Source organism: Oryza glaberrima, chromosome 4, assembly GCF_000147395.1.
Source record: "Oryza glaberrima chromosome 4, OglaRS2, whole genome shotgun sequence".
NCBI classification, from domain to species: Eukaryota; Viridiplantae; Streptophyta; class Magnoliopsida; order Poales; family Poaceae; genus Oryza; species Oryza glaberrima.
The window spans coordinates 19,812,673-19,830,793 of NC_068329.1; the positions used below are offsets into that span (position 1 = coordinate 19,812,673).

At 46.0% G+C, this 18,121-nt stretch overlaps 2 protein-coding genes, 1 non-coding gene and 1 pseudogene across 3 annotated transcripts; 2 read left to right on the plus strand and 2 right to left on the minus strand.

Annotated features, from left to right (window-relative positions):
• Window positions 1-6,974: 6,974 nt before the first annotated feature.
• On the minus strand, window positions 6,975-11,705 carry LOC127771076 (sugar transport protein MST1-like). The gene is made up of 4 exons (XM_052296894.1): window positions 11,478-11,705; window positions 8,737-10,603; window positions 7,871-8,536; window positions 6,975-7,778 (listed from the first exon to the last, which is right to left on the minus strand). Exons 2-4 carry the CDS (start codon window positions 8,959-8,961, stop codon window positions 7,488-7,490), a joined length of 1,182 nt encoding a protein of 393 aa, XP_052152854.1. The 5' UTR covers window positions 8,962-10,603; window positions 11,478-11,705; the 3' UTR covers window positions 6,975-7,487.
• Window positions 11,706-13,795: 2,090 nt separating this feature from the next.
• On the minus strand, window positions 13,796-14,781 carry LOC127770858 (RING-H2 finger protein ATL64-like; annotated as a pseudogene).
• Window positions 14,782-15,503: 722 nt separating this feature from the next.
• LOC127770859 (uncharacterized) lies at window positions 15,504-15,905 on the plus strand. Its single transcript, XM_052296637.1, has one exon. The coding sequence runs from the start codon at window positions 15,504-15,506 to the stop codon at window positions 15,903-15,905; it is 402 nt and encodes a 133-aa protein (XP_052152597.1).
• Window positions 15,906-15,989: 84 nt separating this feature from the next.
• LOC127772427 (small nucleolar RNA Z247) lies at window positions 15,990-16,128 on the plus strand. Its single transcript, XR_008017414.1, has one exon. It is a non-coding gene; the product is annotated as a small nucleolar RNA Z247 (small nucleolar RNA).
• The last annotated feature ends 1,993 nt before the right edge of the window (window positions 16,129-18,121 follow it).

The following is an 18,121-nucleotide window of genomic DNA, read 5'->3' on the forward strand; positions in this document are numbered from 1 at the left end:
GTATAGAATTTAAGTTGCGGCAGACTAAAATTTAAAACTTTAAACTTTAAGCTCGTTGCTTTTTCATCGTATTTATTTTCTACCGTAACTCTTAGGTCACCAAGAACATATATAAATATATATAAAAAAACTATATCTATAATTTTTCTATCACTAATAAGTATTTAAGGTTTATAATCACTTGTAAATGAATCAGGCTCATAGTTTTGTATGGTGTTCGTCTCTACCGAAGATGAAGTTTGGACATGGAAAATAAGAAAAGTATTAGCGCCTGACTAATTAAGTTTTGATTATTATTAGCTTAAAAATGTATTTATTTAATATTTTAAATTAACTTTTATATAGAATGTGTTCGCACAAAACACACCATTTAATCATTTAAAAACGAGCTAACAAAAACCAAACCAAGGTAGAATCTATATCTTAATCAATTGTGAACTGGGCTCACCAGTATAGCCGCCAGTGCGAAGGAGCATACGGGGAACATGAGAAGCTTCATGTTCAACAAGTAACAACGATGACATTAGAATGGTGTGGGTCCTGAAAAGGAAATACTAAGGGGGTGTTTCAGGGGTGTAAAGTTTTGGCGTGTCACATCGGATATTATATAGGATGTCGCATGGGTGTTCGGGCACTAACAAAAAGCTAATTACATAATCCATCAGTAAACATCGAGACGAATTTATTAAGCCTAATTAATTTGTCATTAGCAAATATTTACTATAGCACCATATCGTCAAATCAGAGAGCAATTAGTTTTAAAAGATTTGTCTCGCAAATTAGTCGCAATCTGTGTAATTAGTTATTTTTTAGTCTATATTTAATACTTAATGCAGATGTTCAAACGTTCGATGTGACAGTGTGTAAAAATTTTGTGTGGGAACTAAAAGCGCCTAAGAAGGATTTGATGTATGCCGGCCAATACCATCAGTCTTTTCATGCACGCCATATATAGTTCAGTTGCGTGCTTTATATTTGCTATTGTTAGAACATGACAAATTTTACTATCAAATATACAGGCATTCCGATCGCTCCATGATTGTCACGAGTCTAACAACACCAATAAGTTGAGGCATTTTCTTTCGAAAAAACTTATGGTCTTTAAGAGGCAAAATGTACCAAGATGTTTAGTAAATTTTGGTACCTGCTTCGAAAAATTCTAATTTTTTTTAAATGATATGGTATTACTTACTCTCTCCGTCCCAAAATATAAGTATTTTTAGTATAGTGGTAAATAAAAAAAAATTAACTTTAACCATTAATAGAAAAAAGATAAAAAAGATCAATCATGTAAAATTAATGTTACTTGATTTATCATTAAAAATGCTATCATAATATACAACTCTTTTTATCTAAAATGTCTTACTTCTTAAATAATTTGGAACGGAGGAGTACTTAAAAACAGTAAAATCACTCTTTTCTCCTTCGTTTGGCAAGATGACGCTGATAACAGGTCATCGCAAGAGGTATCGAAACGCGACTAATATATAATCACCGACTACTGCTCAGGATGGGGTTTTGAGTTTTGACAATAATCGATGACTACCGCTTAGTTACCAACGAAATTCAATAAATTTGATCAGAAGATTAATTTGAATTTTTCAAGGCTTGTCCAGTTTACCGAGCAGTTTCTCCATGGGAACCGGCTCGACAAGGCCAATAACCCTGGACCCTGGTCATAGGGATGAAAACGGAGCGAATATGGACGGATAATGTCATACCATATTCGTTTTCATGTTTTTTACCGGATACAAAAACGAATACGAATAGCTCGAATACAGAAACAAATACGGATTATCTCGAATACGAATAATAATCGAATATGATCGGACACGAATACGGAAACAAATTTTTCTCGGAACACGAAAACCAACTCAACTTCTAATAGAAACAAATATCAACATATATAATTAGCTCATTTTATATAAAATGAGGTATAATTTATAAATATTTTTTAAAATTTAAATAATATTAATAGTATGGACTAGTGTTAAGAGATAAACTACTATTAAAATCTATAAAGATATATTGAAGGTTATAGAGTTAGAAAGAAATGGGGTATGTCTTATGGGTCCTGCGGATATCCGAATAGCACTGTTCACCGGATATCCGAATTATTATCCGTATCAGACGGAAACCCTGGTACCATATTCGTATTCGTATCCAGGAGAAAATATCCGTATTCATATCCGTATCCGAACTATCCGAGAATTATCCGATCCGAAAGGTATCCGTATCCGTTTTTGTCCAGAGCGGACGGAAACTATCTGTTCCATTTTTATCCCTACCTGGTCACCACTCGCGTTCTGTTGACTGGGTATCCGGCAAAATAATAGATCACCCATCCATCGATAAGAGCTTCTTCTACCCTTTTTTTTTTTAGAACTACAAAAACTCGTTTTTTTTTTTTGAGAACTACAAAAACTCGTTGGTTCTCTTTTCTGCCCGCAGAGAGCGCACGCGCCGTTTGGCACTTTGGCTGTCAATATCTCCCAAAGATACCCTGTCCGCTAGTACTTGATTTGATCTATCTACTAGGAATCCCAAGCAAAGGAATTTAAAGTTCATGGTTCCTCATGGTCGTTGGAAACGTCCCTTTTTTTTTCCTTTGAGCCTATCCCCAATCCGTGTATCTCTGGCTAGAATGCAAATGCTCGATGGTGCAGGCTCCATTAGTACACCGGGCTATCGTGCTCTCTAGTTAACCCCGTGCTAAGCTAATCTTGTACTACTACGACTACTCCCTCTCCCTCCATTTCACAATGTAAGTCATTCTAGCATTTTCCACATTTATATTAATGTGAATGAATCTAGATATATATATATTTATCTAGATTCATTTATATAAATAAGAATGTGAAAAATGCTAAAATGATTTACATTGTGAAACAGAGGAAGCACTGGCTAGCTAGCTTATGATCAGCATCAATCGTGCTATCTCTCTTTTTGTGTCCGGGCGTACGAGGCCGCGACACGAGTGGCGGTAGTGTGTCCCGGTCCTGAATTGTTCGCCACGGCTCACTCTCTCAGTTTGATCTTTGGTTGCGCACATGCTTCACTGTTTGGTGTTTGCTTCATCACACGCACGTTGAGCAGTGACCATGCGCAAGTTCAAAGGATTGCCACAAATTACACGTACGATCCGCATTCACGAGGGACATTAGCCCTGATCTCCATTATCCACGAATAGGGTGACACTTTGTGTGTGAGTTGCTATAATATTAATCTTATAGTGTAAAAACAATTGCGTTTTAAAACGCTGATGGTACAAATCATAGCCTCTATAATAATTATAGAGGATCCGAATCCTCTAATAAAATAAGATATAAATATCAGGAATACTATAGGATGGTCCGATCGACCAATTTCATATGGTACGTTCGTGCTATTATGCAAGAGCATAGAAAGAGCGAGGATATGGAGCCTGCTAGGGAGCATGATGGTTCTGAGGAAAGGGGAGGATAAAGTCGAGGTTGTTGCGGGTCAGGAGGGTCTGGCACGCAGTAGCTGTAGGCAACAACACATCCACCGGTTCTACCCGATGTTAGGCCAAGAGCTATTTGTCACGCGCATAGGCAAACCGTAGGTACCCGCCTGAGATTCTCGACCTCATCCGCGGCCTCCTAAGTCCTACTATAGGTTATCCTCCGCGACACCGTCAAGTCCCCGCCTACTCCTCCCCCACCACTGATCTAGCTTGAACCACCATCCGCAATAAGCTTACTCATGTCGCGTAGGATAAGGAGAGAGAAGTTTTGGAAAAGATAATTTTTAGGTGGCTTTTAGTTCAAACTATAATCTAAACGTAATTATAGGGCGTTAGCGTAGATATTATCTTTCTTAAAAATATTGTGCTCTAAATGTCTAAATATTAATCTTGCCTTCGCTTTTCAATTCTTTGTTTTAACTTACATTTATGTGTGTTCATTTTCATATGTTTTATTTATGTGTGTTATTTCCTCTATTCAAAACATGCACTTAAGTGATTTTGGGAGGAATCCTAATTGGCGCGTACGCGCCGGCCCACATGACCTAATAGGCAGATTTTTCCATATATGTGTAAACTTTCAGCCCAGATTTGAAAACTTTCAACTCCGACTTAAAAACTTTCAACTTCGAATGAAAAATTTCAACTCATATTTGAAAACTTTCAACTTAGATTTAAAAATTTTCAACTCGAGATTCAAAAACTTTCAACTTAGATTCGAAAACTTTCAACTTGAGATTTGAAAATTTTCAAATCAGATTCGAAAACTTTCAAATCAGATTCGAAAACTTTCAACTCGAGATTTGAAAACTTTCAAGTACAGATTTGAAAATTTTTAAGTTAAGATTTGAAAAAAATATGAAAACTTTTGACTCAGATTTAAAAACTTTCGACTTCGATTCGAAAACTTTCGACTCGAGATTTGAAAACTTTCAACTTAAATTCGAAATCTTTCACCTCAAGATTTAAATACTTTCAAATTAGATTTAAAAATTTTCAAGTTAAGATTTAAAAACTTTCAACTCAAAACATTTTTTAAAAAATAAGTGTGCTAAAGATTAAAAAAATAATCAGAAAAAAGGAAAAAAATGCAAAAAAAACGAAAGAAAAAATCGTGAATAAAAGAGAAAAAAAAAAGGCCGATAGGCTTTGTGGGCCGGGGGACAGCTGCGCGCGCACGCCAGTTAGCAACACCCTGATTTTGGTTTTGTGCTTAGAGAAGTAGCCAAAATCCATTATATTTCTGGAGGGAGAGTAACTTGCTATGATCAATTATTTTGAATAGGCTCTATATATTATAATGTGCACCATATCCATTACTTAAAAAACACAAACACGAATGTGGAATTAAAGGTCACTAGTGTCTAGTAGAGCAATATGAGTCATCACACAGGGCTTCGTACAGCCCGTACTTGCTCCCATGAAGAAGATATTGCAATCTTTGCATGTGGTGTTTATCAAGTGGGTTCAGCACAAAAACTTCATCAGAGGAAAGAGCTAGCAGAAGTAGAGCACTAGAGCGCATCTCCTATGTGACGCTTGTCAGCTGACGATTACCAGAGGCGGAGCTGTGCACAAACACGGGCATCGTTGGGAGCACCACTGGTAGTAGTTGCTGCTTGTACCGCTCCAATTCTCCATGTTGGATAAATCGGATTATAAGGTCATTTTCTGCTGAAAAGGGTGAGATAAAATAAAAACAGCACGCGCCATTGACATTGAGGCATGCTAGAAACTGTGGCGTGTTAGGTTTTCAATGCAGATTCTACTGGCCAGCCCGCATAACGCAGGGTGGAAATGGGTTTCCTTTTCTCGGTCGCGCAGGTCGCACCTTCAGAAAACGAAAGCTCGGAGGCTTTCCCGGATTCAGGTTGATACACCACCTTATCAGGCCCTGCTGGAAACTCCTTGTGAGTGAGTGTTACTGGTTCTTATCCGTCTTAATCTCACTGTCATGATTCTGGCCAAACTGTTTGAACTTTAAACGCTAAAGGAAGCTAATTCTGCTATTGCTGAACATTGCTCTTTCCAAATTAGTTATGGTTTTTATGTGCTATTTTAGAAAAGAGCCCAGGTTTTGCACCACTGAATACTGATAGAAAGCTCTTGTGATTAGCATTTAAGAACACAAAGAGAATATATGAGTTCCGAGTATATATTGTGTGATAAAGTTTGGCACTAAATTGAGTGTATAATTTGTGGGACTGAGTAGTAATAAGTGTGACATGTCATAGTTAATAATGAATCAAGCACTAGATAATAAAATATGATGTGCATAAGGTTTGGCAAGATGACTCTAGCTATCAAACCAACATACCCTATCTTTCTCAGACAAGCAATATTAATTAATATTGGTCATGTTTAGAAAGTTTCTGGTAGCTATAGTTTCTTTTAAAATATCCAGCTCCTAAAAATTGTTCAGATCTCATTCAATTTCTAGTTTCTTACTAGAATTTGAAGCTTCCCAAGCAGGAGCAAAAGCAGAGGAGCTACTGCCGCGACGCTTTTTCCCTTGGATGATTTCCAACCGTCGTATCAAGAAAGAACAGCTGCCCATATTATGTCACAACAGATACCGCAAGTAGGGATTATCCGTTTCTCTCACGATATCATCTGCCAGTGCGCGATCCTTGATACGGTTCCTGGACAAGAAGGATTCCCAATGTGGTCAATGCTGCTAGCTGCCTAGCTGCTTGGTGGAGTGTCGAGTGATAAGTGTGCGCGCGTGGAGTCGTGTCGCGTCCACCCGGCCATCCCCATGCATGCACACATGGCTCTGCCCCCCAACCCAGTGGTGCCGCAACCTCGTCGCGCCCGCTGGATTATCAGCTCCGCCGCCGCTCGAATCCACACATTTCCACCCGGCGTCTGTGGACGGGCCGCGACACTCCATCATTCCGCCGTGGAAAAGGGCACGCCGGCGGCTAAATAAAAGATCCCTCCTCCTCCCTTCGCCCGGTGTGGCCGCTGGGGTCAACCGAACAACGGAGTGCGTGCGTGTCGTCGTGCCTGCGTCCGTGCGTTCCTGTCACTCGACCCGTCGATTTGCCTGCGCCGTTCGGCACGACGACGGGCGATGCATTCGCGGGGGGGCCATCTGCCCATCTCGGAGATCTCGCGAATCCGGCTCGCGAGCGTGACAGGCGGACAGCATCTGTGCCGCGCACTGCTGCACGATGGCTAATTTTAGGAGACGGCATAAAGGCAGCAGCAGCGTATCTCTGGTGTTTCGTTTTCCCGGCGGAGCAAATCGGGTGCTGTGTACTAGCGGTAGAGGAGGGGCCAGGGGGACCCCGGGAATTTCTTCCCTCATCAGCAGCACATCTCTCTTTTTTAAGGTTCAGTCGGTCAGACTTCGGAGCGGCAGCCTTTGTGATGAGAGCATCTGCAGACGAATCGAAACTTTCCGAGATTTCGGTTGTTGTTGGCTCACATCGCCCACGCTAAAAGTCATCACACCACTGTTTTTGAACACAAGACATGGCTGTTTAATTATAGTGATTTAAATCGGTCCATCAAATGTACAGCGTGTGTAGTGTATAGTTGTCTACACTACACGGTATCCACACCAAGAAAAATGGGAAAAATAGACTTACTAGTTACTAACAGATACAGATGCAATTATGCACGTATCCGTGATCCAGGCCAAGTCCACTGTCCACCGGCTCGCGCACACGTACACCACACAGACTGTATGGGTTCTCGTGGATAGATAGGGGCGCACACATGCTTTTTGCCGCAGTTCGTCGAAAAAGAAAATCCGAGTGCCACCGTGATTGATCCAGCCACCGTCCTGGCGTCTTTATCGACGGCGAGAAAGACCACAGCTACATGCAACGTACAACACAGCTAGTGTCGTTCGGCAGTGATTCTGCCTGTCTGTGCATGCACCGCATCCGCCGCTCGATCGAGGAGGCTCTGGCCGCGGGTCGATCGGGGGCCGACGATGGCGACGGGCCGCACGCGCGCGACGGCCGATGATGCGGACGAGGCGTGCGTGTCACGACCAGATCCAGACGGCGTAGTAGGCGAGCGCCGCGTGCTTGAGCTGGCGCAGCATCAGCAGGAAGCAGTGCGTCTGCGCGAATCCCAGCGCGAACCCGAGCGCCGCGCCCACCGCGTCCCCCGCCGACCGGACACCCTCCCCCGGCACGGCCCAGAACAGCGCCCCCCACGACCACCCGCACCCGCCCGACGCCGCGCACGCCACGAAGAACGTCGCCGCCGCCGCCGCCGCCGCCGCGTACGCGCCGCCTCCCCCGTGCATCTCCATGGCCACCGGGATCACCACCTGGTGGCGGTACAGCAACGTGCATATAACGCCTTAGTCGAACACGTCGTAATATAAGGACACGTACACAGATACTCCAGTAGTTAGTTCACCTGGCAGAACACGATGAGCACGCCGCCGATGACGCACATGACCTCGCGGCCGTACGTCCTCGCGGCGAGCGCCGACCCGAGGACGCCGCCGGCGTTCGCCAGCACCAGCACGGCGTGTCCGGCCAGCGCCGCCTTGCCGCAGCCCGTCGCCCGGGACAGCATGGGCAGGAAAAGCGTGGTGACGTTGGCCCCGGTCAGGCGCAGGAACAGCTGCAGCGTCGCCACCACCACGGCGTACGTTACGCACCACTCGTACTTCCTCGCCACCATGATCCACCAGAACGAGCGGCCGAGGCCGTCCCGCCGACTCGGCCGCTTTTCCCCGGAGACGTCATGCCCCTGCTTCGCATGGGCCTCCCCACGTCCACAACCGCCGCTGCTGCAAACGCACCCCAGCACCAGGACGGCGTAAATCCGGTCGCTGTCGAGGAAATCCGGCGTCGGAGAATGCTGCCAGTAGTCGCCGAGGTCACCGTCGTTGACGACGTGTTTCTCCCGGGGCTCGCCGCTGTTCGGGCCGTTGACGACGAGCTGTTCACCGCAACTAGCCCTGTGAATCGCACTGGAGTTGTAGAGATCGTATACGGAGGAGCAGACAGTATCCAAGAACGGCGACGTGCTACGCCAGGAGAAGTGGAGTGCCATGGCACGGCAAATCAATTTACTCTGCCAAATTGTACACTTTTTTCAGTTTGTCTTCATGAACATAAATCAAATCGATACGTTCATTGATCATTTCAACAGAGAAAAAGAAACAGGTAGATATGATATGCAATCATGCATGCAGTAATCCAAAATTCGACTCCAAAGTCTTCCATTAACACCGAGAGATTCGCGTTCATTCATAATGTGTGAGAGCAACAAACCTGGACAACATCAAACATGTACAGCATCCAGCACGCGACGAGAATTCCATAGTTGATGGCAATAATTGGGATCGCCCCACCAATAATGGGAACGGCGCGGCCAATCAGCACGAGAGGCGCACGCCCCATCGCGTGGGTGACGTGGCAGCTCGTGCGCGCGATGCCCGCTGACCTGGACGCCACGTGTGCGAGCACCCTGTACAAGCGATGCATCTCTCTCACCATGTTGGCCTTCCAACGTTTGAGTATGTTGTTGCAGACTCCTTTGCAGAAGAAATCACGAACGCATCTTTTTTTTTAACGGAAAACAACACTAGATTGCCTTTTCATTGAATAGAGCAGGACAAAATACAAACCCTTGGAGGTAAGAGGAAAACGGAGAACCACTATAGCTGTACACTATACAGAGTGCGGGATTAACTCACGCAACCGCTTACCTCCTGCTAAAGCCCAAAGGCTCGTCTCCTCTTTGATTTTCATCAGTAGGAAGTTCGTTGCCACCTCTTTGTGATCAAAAATCCGCCAATTCCTCTCTTTCCAAATTTCCCAGACGACTAACAAAATGAGCGATCGAAGTCCTTTTTTCAGGACACTTGGTGTGTTTACAATGTTCTCCCACCACTGTTTGACTGACTGGGCTTCCTCCCATTCCGTTGGGTCCATCTGCTGATAGCCCACCCATGCAGAGACGAGGTGCTAGATCCTCTTGGTGTATCTACAAGTGGCAATGAGGTGCAATGCCGTCTCAGTCTCGCGGCGGCAAAGAGGGCAACAACCATTGTTCTGCCATCCCCTGGTCGCAAGCCGGTCTGAAGTCCAGACTCTGTTCTGAATGATGAGCCAAGCATGAAATTTGTATTTCCCCGGCGCCCAAGCTTTCCAAATCAAGGAATTGAAGTTTGTGCTCGGCGCCCCACAGCGCTGTGCATGGTAAGCCGAGGAGGCCGTGTAGTGCCCGTTGTTTGTGAACTTCCAAGTAATCTGATCCGGTTCTCCAACGTCTAAGTGCACATTTCGGACCGCTTCCCACAGTGCGACTAGCTGTTCGACGAGGTCGACTGTGATAGATGATTGTGAATCAAGCTTCAAATCTTGCACCCAGGCGTCCTCCTCCTTTCCTTGCCGAAGGGATTTTCCTCTGTTTTTTGAGATCGTATAGACAAGTGGCATGAGGTCTTTGGGTCTTCGCCCACCAATCCACGCGGACTCCCAAAATCGCACCGTGTTTCCGTCCCCTATTGTTATGTTTGTTGAGGCGGCGAAGAGGTTCCTATCTATTTCATCACATGGCGTCTCCAGCCCCACCCAAGGTTTGGTCTGGTCCTTCCATTCATGCCACAGCCATCTCAACCTCAAGGCCCTCGTGAATTTGTCCAGATTTAGGACCCCCAATCCTCCTTGGCTGGTTGGCATGCACGTCTTTGTCCAATTGACCTTGCATTTCCCTCCGGTAATATCACCCGTGCCTGCCCAGAGGAAGCGGTGCCGCTGCTTGTCTAGCTGCTCGAGGGATTCCTTTGTGATTTTCAGAGCGGTCAGAAGGTAGATTGGTTGCGCCGTTAGCACAGATTTGACGAGCGTAGTTCTTCCAGCCGCCGCCATGTTTTTTCCTCTCCAGCTTGCTACCCTTCTGAAAATTTTGTCAAAGACAGGTTGCAAGTCCACCTTCCGCAGTCTTCCCAGAGCTAGGGGGAGGCCCAAGTACTTGATGGGGAAACTTGCCCTCACCACAGGGACGCCCTCAAGAACCTCATTCAACTCGATGCCGCCGCATCTGATGGCCGCCACTTGGGATTTCTGAAAATTGGTGACGAGCCCAGTTACAGCGCCGAAGCGCTACAGGATGTCCGTGAAGGCCGAGACACGTCTGCAGGCAATTTGCAAGGTATCACAAGTCATTTGTGCAATTGATATAGTTTGTGCCGACGAATATATCCAAAACGCAAGTGCTAAAATGAATCCACTGCTTTTTTATCCAAAAAGATAGCCTACTTTTAACAAGTTATCGTTTCCAATAGATTCAGTGTTAAGATACTGGTGACTGGACAGTGATAAGGTGCTTGTGTGGTTGGTTGGCTCAATTTGCTCTGGTGAGATCTGTATCAAATGCCCCTACCTAATCAAACAAGATGTACTTGGTAGCATTAAGAAAAGGATGACCACATCTACCTCAGTAGTATGTGGCATCTAGCAAGAAAGTTCACTTGTCTCATTCGTTAAAGAAAGTTCACTAATCTCGCCATGACACCATACCTTACCTGACATGATCTGAGCTGAAGTGCTGTGGCCATCAATAATGGCCCAGGAAAACAGTTACTATTAAACTCAGAATTCACTTAACACCAGATCTCTTCTATCTAAATTCTTAATCCTGACAATTCGATCGTTTACTGAGTATTCCTCTGTTTTCATTTCCTGACAAGATATTGTTCAGTCTTCAGTGAAAAAAAGCACACAAGATAGAGCTATATTTGCAGGGAAGCTCTGAGAAACTCTGAACCGAGTACTAGGCCCCGATTCCATCACCAAACTCCACAATCTAGTCTACTCAGAAAAATTCAGGCGCACGAGTTCTATCGATTCAGAAAGTACATACTCTGCTTCTGTATCTACCTACTCCAACAACGTTTGCGGAGTAACTTCGGCCAACACCACCACCAGGGGGCATCAGGCACATCCAGTTCGCTCACTTAATTGCAGGCAGAAACACATGAACAACAGAACAAGTAACTGTCACTCACCGTAGCGGCTCACTCCGTCGGTTCGGCCCTGCGCCACGAACACGCCGACGAGACGTCGGCGGCGGCGGCGGCGGCGAGCTTGCTCTTCTCTAACTGCAGCTTGCCTGCTGATCACTCGAGCAGTCCATCGCTGTGGTTTGCTGCATATAAAAACTGTACGAAACACCATCGCCGTCAGGACGTAGACTGGATTTTCTAATCCACAGTGCATATTTCACGTGCCAAATTGATCACATGGAGGAGGTTGCTCGATGAAGCCACCTGCTACTCCTACGTCCCAAAATATATAGACATTTTCAATATTGACATGGATATTAAAAATTAGATGAGAATAATTGAAAAATGGTTGTGATTGGTTGGGATAAGGTAGGTGGAGAAATAGTTTCATTTTGAGATAATGTACTGTGCTAGAAATAGTTAGTTACTTCATCCATCCCAAAATATAACAATTTCAGTTCTTATGATTTGTTCCAAAATATAACAATTTCTCCACCAACATTCTCTTACCAACCAATCACAACTCTCCACCATTCATTTTTCCCACATACCTTCACTACTCATTCAATCACAATTCTACACTACTCACTTTTACCTATTTTCTTAATAACCGTATCCAAACTCTAAAACTTGTTATATTCTGGATGGATGGAGTATATTTTGAAGCGGATGTAGTACGGACTGTTCAATCGACAGGTACTCCAAATTTCGTCGTGGCCCAGTGCTCGCAAGATACAAAACTGCGAAAAGCCCCGGTGATGCGACGCGATGTACTCCTTCATGTACATGACGCGATCGACCGATCGGCATGTGTGAGGTTGGGTAGCCCATGCCTCCATTTGATAACGATCGAGGCCCCGCAAGCGTTGAATGTTCTTCCAGCTGCTGTAGAACACGCGTGTCCGTCAGACAGTGGTGAACGCATCCATCATAAAGTATCATACACACTGCATTTGAGCAGTTTTTGTTATCAGAGTAGGGGAGTTCCTTTTCTTCCCCATATTTAACTTCGAGAGATTTTTTCCTGTCTCTCTCGATCAATATAAGTTCAGTGCAGAATATTAGTTGGACAGGCTAGTGACCTTGTAACAAGTCAAACAGGTGTAGCACATGACATCATCTTCACAGTACATTCATACTCTACATGACTGAAGTTGTGTGTCACTACGGTAGGTATCAGAAACTCAGGATGAATAACGTGGCAAGACTTACAAATTACTAGCAAAATAATTTTGAGCATGAAGAAAATGAACTATGTATCGATCGGTGGCTAGGTGATGCGCTGTGCACCCACTTCGGTGGGGTTAAAGTTAAAATCCTTAACCATCGCACTCATGTTCATGTCCACCAATTTTAGCAAAGATGCATGCCAAATATTCAATTTTTGTCTTAAGGTCCAACTGTCCAACTCAATATCTTTGAACTTGACGTTTCTCTTACTTAGATTTTAAACTACGAATCGTTTATTTTAATTTTGATTCATATTTCAGGTGTGCATTTTTACTTCCTTTTGCTTGTCTTTGAACTCAGAAAATTTTGGACATCCCTTCTTTTGTGATTTTTTATTTCACTTGCGACGGATTTTTGAGCTTATATCTTTCACTTTTTTATCCATAGAATCTTCCATCATGATTTGTGTTCTTGTATATATCCATTACACTCAGTTACATAACACTTATACTTAGTTACAGTACATTTCACTACAATTAGAATTTTTTTAACAATTTTTTCTCTAGATTTACGTATTTGACATGCTCATATTTTTTATTTAATTTAAAACAGGCTATATCTATTGGTTGAAAATTATGTAAGATTCAAAACTTTAATAGGTAGTCTTTTTTTTTAGTTTTGTTTTCTGAAAGCTCTGGTGGCCTGAGTAAAAAGTCCACTTTGACTCCCTTAAAAATATACCGAATCTAATTTGTACCCTTCAACCAGAAAACCAACCAGAAAACCGGATAGAACGACTCTCTGAACTATAGAAACCAGTGCAATTTGACTCCCCAACGGTTTTAGAGGACGGTTTTGCTAACGTGGCGGTGTTGACCTGGTCTTAGTCTCATGTGGTGCTTATGTTGTATTAGAATTAAAAAATATTTGTGAGACCCGTTTGTCATTCACACACACATAATTCATGGGGCCCACATGACATCCTCTCTCTCCAACTTTTGTTTATGTCGACGGTCCAGTGGCAGCCCGAGCCCTGCGCCGACGCCGGCGCCGGCGATGGAGGATGCGAGCAAACACTGGGCGCCGCGCGGCGCGGTGCTGACGGCGTTCGTCGTCGGGATCAACTTGCTCATGGTCCTCCTCGTGTTCTTCTACTTCTGGCGGTTCTTCTCCGGTAAGCGTGGGCCACCGTCGTCGTCGTCCATGGCCAGCGGCCCCGATGACGAGGAGGCGTCGTCGTCGGACATGTCGCCAGCGGCCTCTCCGAGGGCGTCGTGGCGGCGGCTGCGGGAGTGGCCGGCGGGATGCTGACAGCAAGAGGATGACATCGCGTCGTCACTCGTCACTGCTCGTGTCCGTGTAGGCGTGTACTCCGCCTCCGACGTCGGGCTCGGGCTCGGCGACACCAGCGGGAACGGGAAGGCGGTGGCGGTGGAGGCGGCGAGGGGGAGCGCGGTGGCGCGGCAAAGCGGCCAGGTGGAGTGGAGACGCAGCCACGCGCCGACGCAGTCGGCGTGGAACGTGGAACCGGTGGCCGCACCGCGGGAGGAGGCGCGCCAGGTCGCCGTCGCGGAACTCCACGATGCACCCGTCGTTCGACCGCCTCCGCACGGGCCTCATGCGGGCGGACGCGAACAGCGGCGTCGGGGCCCGCGGCCGCAGGTGGTACGCGCACTGGGAGGTGGACGTGCCACGCTGGAGCTCGCGCAGCGTCAGGCCTTCGTGGAGCGTGTTCCACGTCGCCGAGGAGGACAACGAGCGCTTCGTCAAGAAGCTCCGCGCCCGCATTGACCGGTAAAAAAAAAAAAAAAACCGAACCAACAACCACCCGATCGAGTGAAAATGGCCATGGATGGCACGGCTCGAGTCCGGCCAGTGATTGACTAGATGCGACGTGTCCGACGACGACGCCTCCTCGTCATCGGCGCCGCCGGCCATGGACGACAACGACGGTGGCCCACGCTTACCGGAGAAGAACCGCCAGAAGTAGAAGAACACGAGGAGGACCATGAGCAAGTTGATCCCGACGACGAACGCCGTCAGCACCGCGCCGTGCGGCGCCCAGTGTTTGCTCGCATCCTCCACCGCGGCGCCGGCGTTGCGCAGGGCTCGGGCTGCCGCTCTGGACCGTCGACATAAAGAAGACTTGGAGAGAGAGAGAGGGGATGACATGTGGGCCCCACATGTTAGTGGGTCCTACACTATATTTTTGTGTGTGTGAATGACAGATGGATCCCACGAATATTTTCTTAATTCTAATGCCACGTAAGCGCCACGTAGGAATAAGACTAGGTCAACACAGCCACATCAGTGCCACGTCAGCAAAACCGTCCTCCAAAACCGCTGGGGAGTTAAATTGTACTGGTTTCAATAGTTCGGAGAGTCGTTATATCCGGTTTTCTGGTTGAGGGGTACATATTAGATTCGGTCTACTTTAAGGAAGTCAAGTGGAGTTTTTTCAAAAAAAAAGAAACCTCCATGACATAGATGCACAAGCCCAATAAATACTTTGGTGGTGGCTACAAAGGAATAAGTTCACTTCACATCCCTTAATTTGTCGACGAATCTAAAATTCGTCCCTAAACCGTAATGCATCCCTCAGTTTTTAAAACTAGCGCAAGTAAAGTCCCAATGTCAGAGATAATATAATCACGTATAAACAGGATAAGAGAAAAACCGAACTAGATAGAGATAAGGTTGTTGCTGTTACATGTAAATAGGGATTCGGTTTTCCTCTACCTGTGCGCACAGCTATATGTATTACTCCCGCACGTTTGAGTGCGCTAATTAACACGGATCGTCGTATCAACAACGTTAACCTAGATTAGTTTCTTTTCATGGTATCAGAGCCTTCCTAGCATGGCTAGCTCGTCTTCTTCCACCTCATCCAATCCAGTCTGCGGCTTCACCATCATGGAGAAGCTGACCAAACTAAACCATGCAGTCTGGGCGGCACAGATGCTCGCGGCCATCTGCGGCGCACGCCTTGAAGGGCACATCGACGGCAAGACCGCGGCCCCAAGCACCGAAGTCAATCAGGAGCAGGCGGACAAGACGGTGAAGAAGGTCCCAAATCCGGTGTTTGAAGAATGGTATGCTGCAGATCAACAGCTCCTCGGCTACATCTTCTCCTCTCTATCACGAGAGATCCTCAACCAAGTTGCTGATTCAAGGACGGCGGCACAGGCATGGCGTGCGATTGGGAAGCTGTTCTGCTCCCAGACGCGCACGCGCTCCCTCAACAATCGCCTCGCTCTCTAGACAACCCTAAAAGGTGCCATGTCCATTACTGAATATTTTGGGAAGATGAAGGTGCTCTCTGATGACATAGCTGCAACGGGAAAGCCTCTAGATGAGGAAGATTTGATTGCTTATATTCTGAACGGCCTAGATGGTGATTATGATTCTGTTGTTTCTGCAATCGGCATGAAATCTGAACCAATCTCTGTTATGGAAGTATACTCTCAGCTGTTAAATTTTGAGAACAGACTTCAGCTCAGACAGGAAGGGATCGCTGCTGCCCATGCAGCGAGTCGCGGCCGCGGTGGGTTTATCCCACGCAGCGGCGGCAATGGTGGTGGCAGCGGCGGCTCTGGGCGTGGTCGTAGTGCACCGCCAGCCAACAGTGGTGGCCGTGGCCGTGGCAATATGCCGCGCGGCGCGGACAGCAGCAGCAACGCACAGACCCTCGGCCGATATGCCAAGTCTGCTATAAGCGGGGGCATGTCGCGGCTGAGTGTTGGCACCGTTTTGATGAAAACTATGTGCCGGATGACAGGCATGTAGCTGCTGCTGCCCAAGCTTCCTCCTACGCCATTGATACAAATTGGTACATTGACTCCGGAGCAACCAATCACATCACGAGTGAACTTGACAAGCTTGCAGTCCGGGAGAAATACAAGGGGCCTGAACAGATCCACACCGCAAATGGTGCAGGTATGCGAATTAAACATATTGGTCATGCTTTAGTTCATACCCCTCATACATTGCATCTTAAAAATGTCCTTCATGTTCCACAAGCCACCAAAAACTTAGTTTCAGCATCTCGTCTTGCCGAAGATAATTATGCTTTTCTTGAGATTTACTCTAAGTATTTTTTGGTTAAGGATCTTGCAACGAAGGACATAATTCTTAAAGGGCGATGCCGCAAGGGGCTCTATCCTCTCTCTCCTAGAACCTCCAAGCATGTCTACAGTGTTGCGCCATCTTTTGCAAGATGGCACAGTCGTCTCGGTCATCCATCTACTCCTATTGTGTCAAGGGTAGTTAGCAAGAATAAATTGCCATGTCAATCAAAGTCTCCTAGTGAGTCGATTTGTGATGCTTGTCAAAAGGCTAAAAGCCATCAATTACCATATTCTAAGTCTGTTAGTGTGTCCTCTCATCCTTTGAAACTTATTTTTTCAGATGTTTGGGGTCCAGCTCCTAGTTCTGTTGGAGGAAATAAATTCTATGTTAGTTTTATTGATGATTTCAGCAAATTTACTTGGATATATTCCCTTAAACACAAATCTGATGTTTTTCAAAAGTTCCATGAGTTTCAAGCTCTTGTTGAGAGGCTCCTTGATTATAAAATAATTGCTATGCAAACTGATTGGGGTGGAGAATATCAGAAACTCCATTCTTTTTTTACTAAAATAGGCATCTCGCACTATGTTTCTTGTCCTTATGCACATCAACAGAATGGCTCTGCTGAACGAAAACATCGTCATATTGTTGAGGTCGGCCTTGCTCTTTTAGCTCATGCATCTATGCCCTTAAAATTTTGGGATGAAGCTTTTTATACAGCATCCTACCTCATTAATCGCACTCCTAGCAAAGTAATCAACTTTGAAACCCCCTTGGAACGATTGTTTCATCAGCCGCCTAATTACTCCTTTCTTCGGGTGTTCGGATGTGCATGTTGGCCTAATCTTCGCCCCTATAATAAACATAAGATGCAATTCCGGTCCAGACAATGTGTGTTCCTTGGCTATAGCCACCTTCACTAAGGCTTCAAGTGCCTTGATGTGCCTACTGGCCGTGTTTACATCTCTCGAGATGTCACATTTGATGAAAATGTGTTTCCCTTTGCTCAACTACACTGCAATGCTGAAGCACACCTCCGCAATGAGATATCCCTCTTACCCTCCTCTCTACTGCCAATCACTTATTCAGGGGGAGAATAAAGTATTACTTCTATGTTTAATTTTGTACCAAATGCTACTAATTTATCTGATGCTGGTTCAGCAGAAAATGGAGGAGATTTGGATGTCTCAGGTACACACGATGGGGTGCTCACAGCACATGGTGACGCCCCCTTGGAAGACCTGGGATCCATGTCGCAGGAGTCTCCAGGATCGGGGCATCAGTCTCCGGGATCCGTTTCACATGCGCCGTTGCATCACGCGTCCGGCTCTCTGCCTGCCACGCCGACCCCTGCGCCCTCGGCTCCCTCCCTGGCACAATCACCGAACCAGCCTGGTGCTGCCACGACG

Coding starts and splice junctions, on each gene's coding strand:
- LOC127770859 (XM_052296637.1), top strand. CDS start 15,504: ATGGCTAGCTCGTCTTCTTCCACCTCATCCAATCCAGTCTGCGGCTTC.
- LOC127771076 (XM_052296894.1), bottom strand. CDS start 8,961: ATGGTGAGAGAGATGCATCGCTTGTACAGGGTGCTCGCACACGTGGCG. Junction 8,537..8,736: donor ACATGTTTGATGTTGTCCAG/GTTTGTTGCTCT, acceptor ACAATTTGGCAG/AGTAAATTGATTTGCCGTGC. Junction 7,779..7,870: donor TGCTCATCGTGTTCTGCCAG/GTGAACTAACTA, acceptor TACCGCCACCAG/GTGGTGATCCCGGTGGCCAT.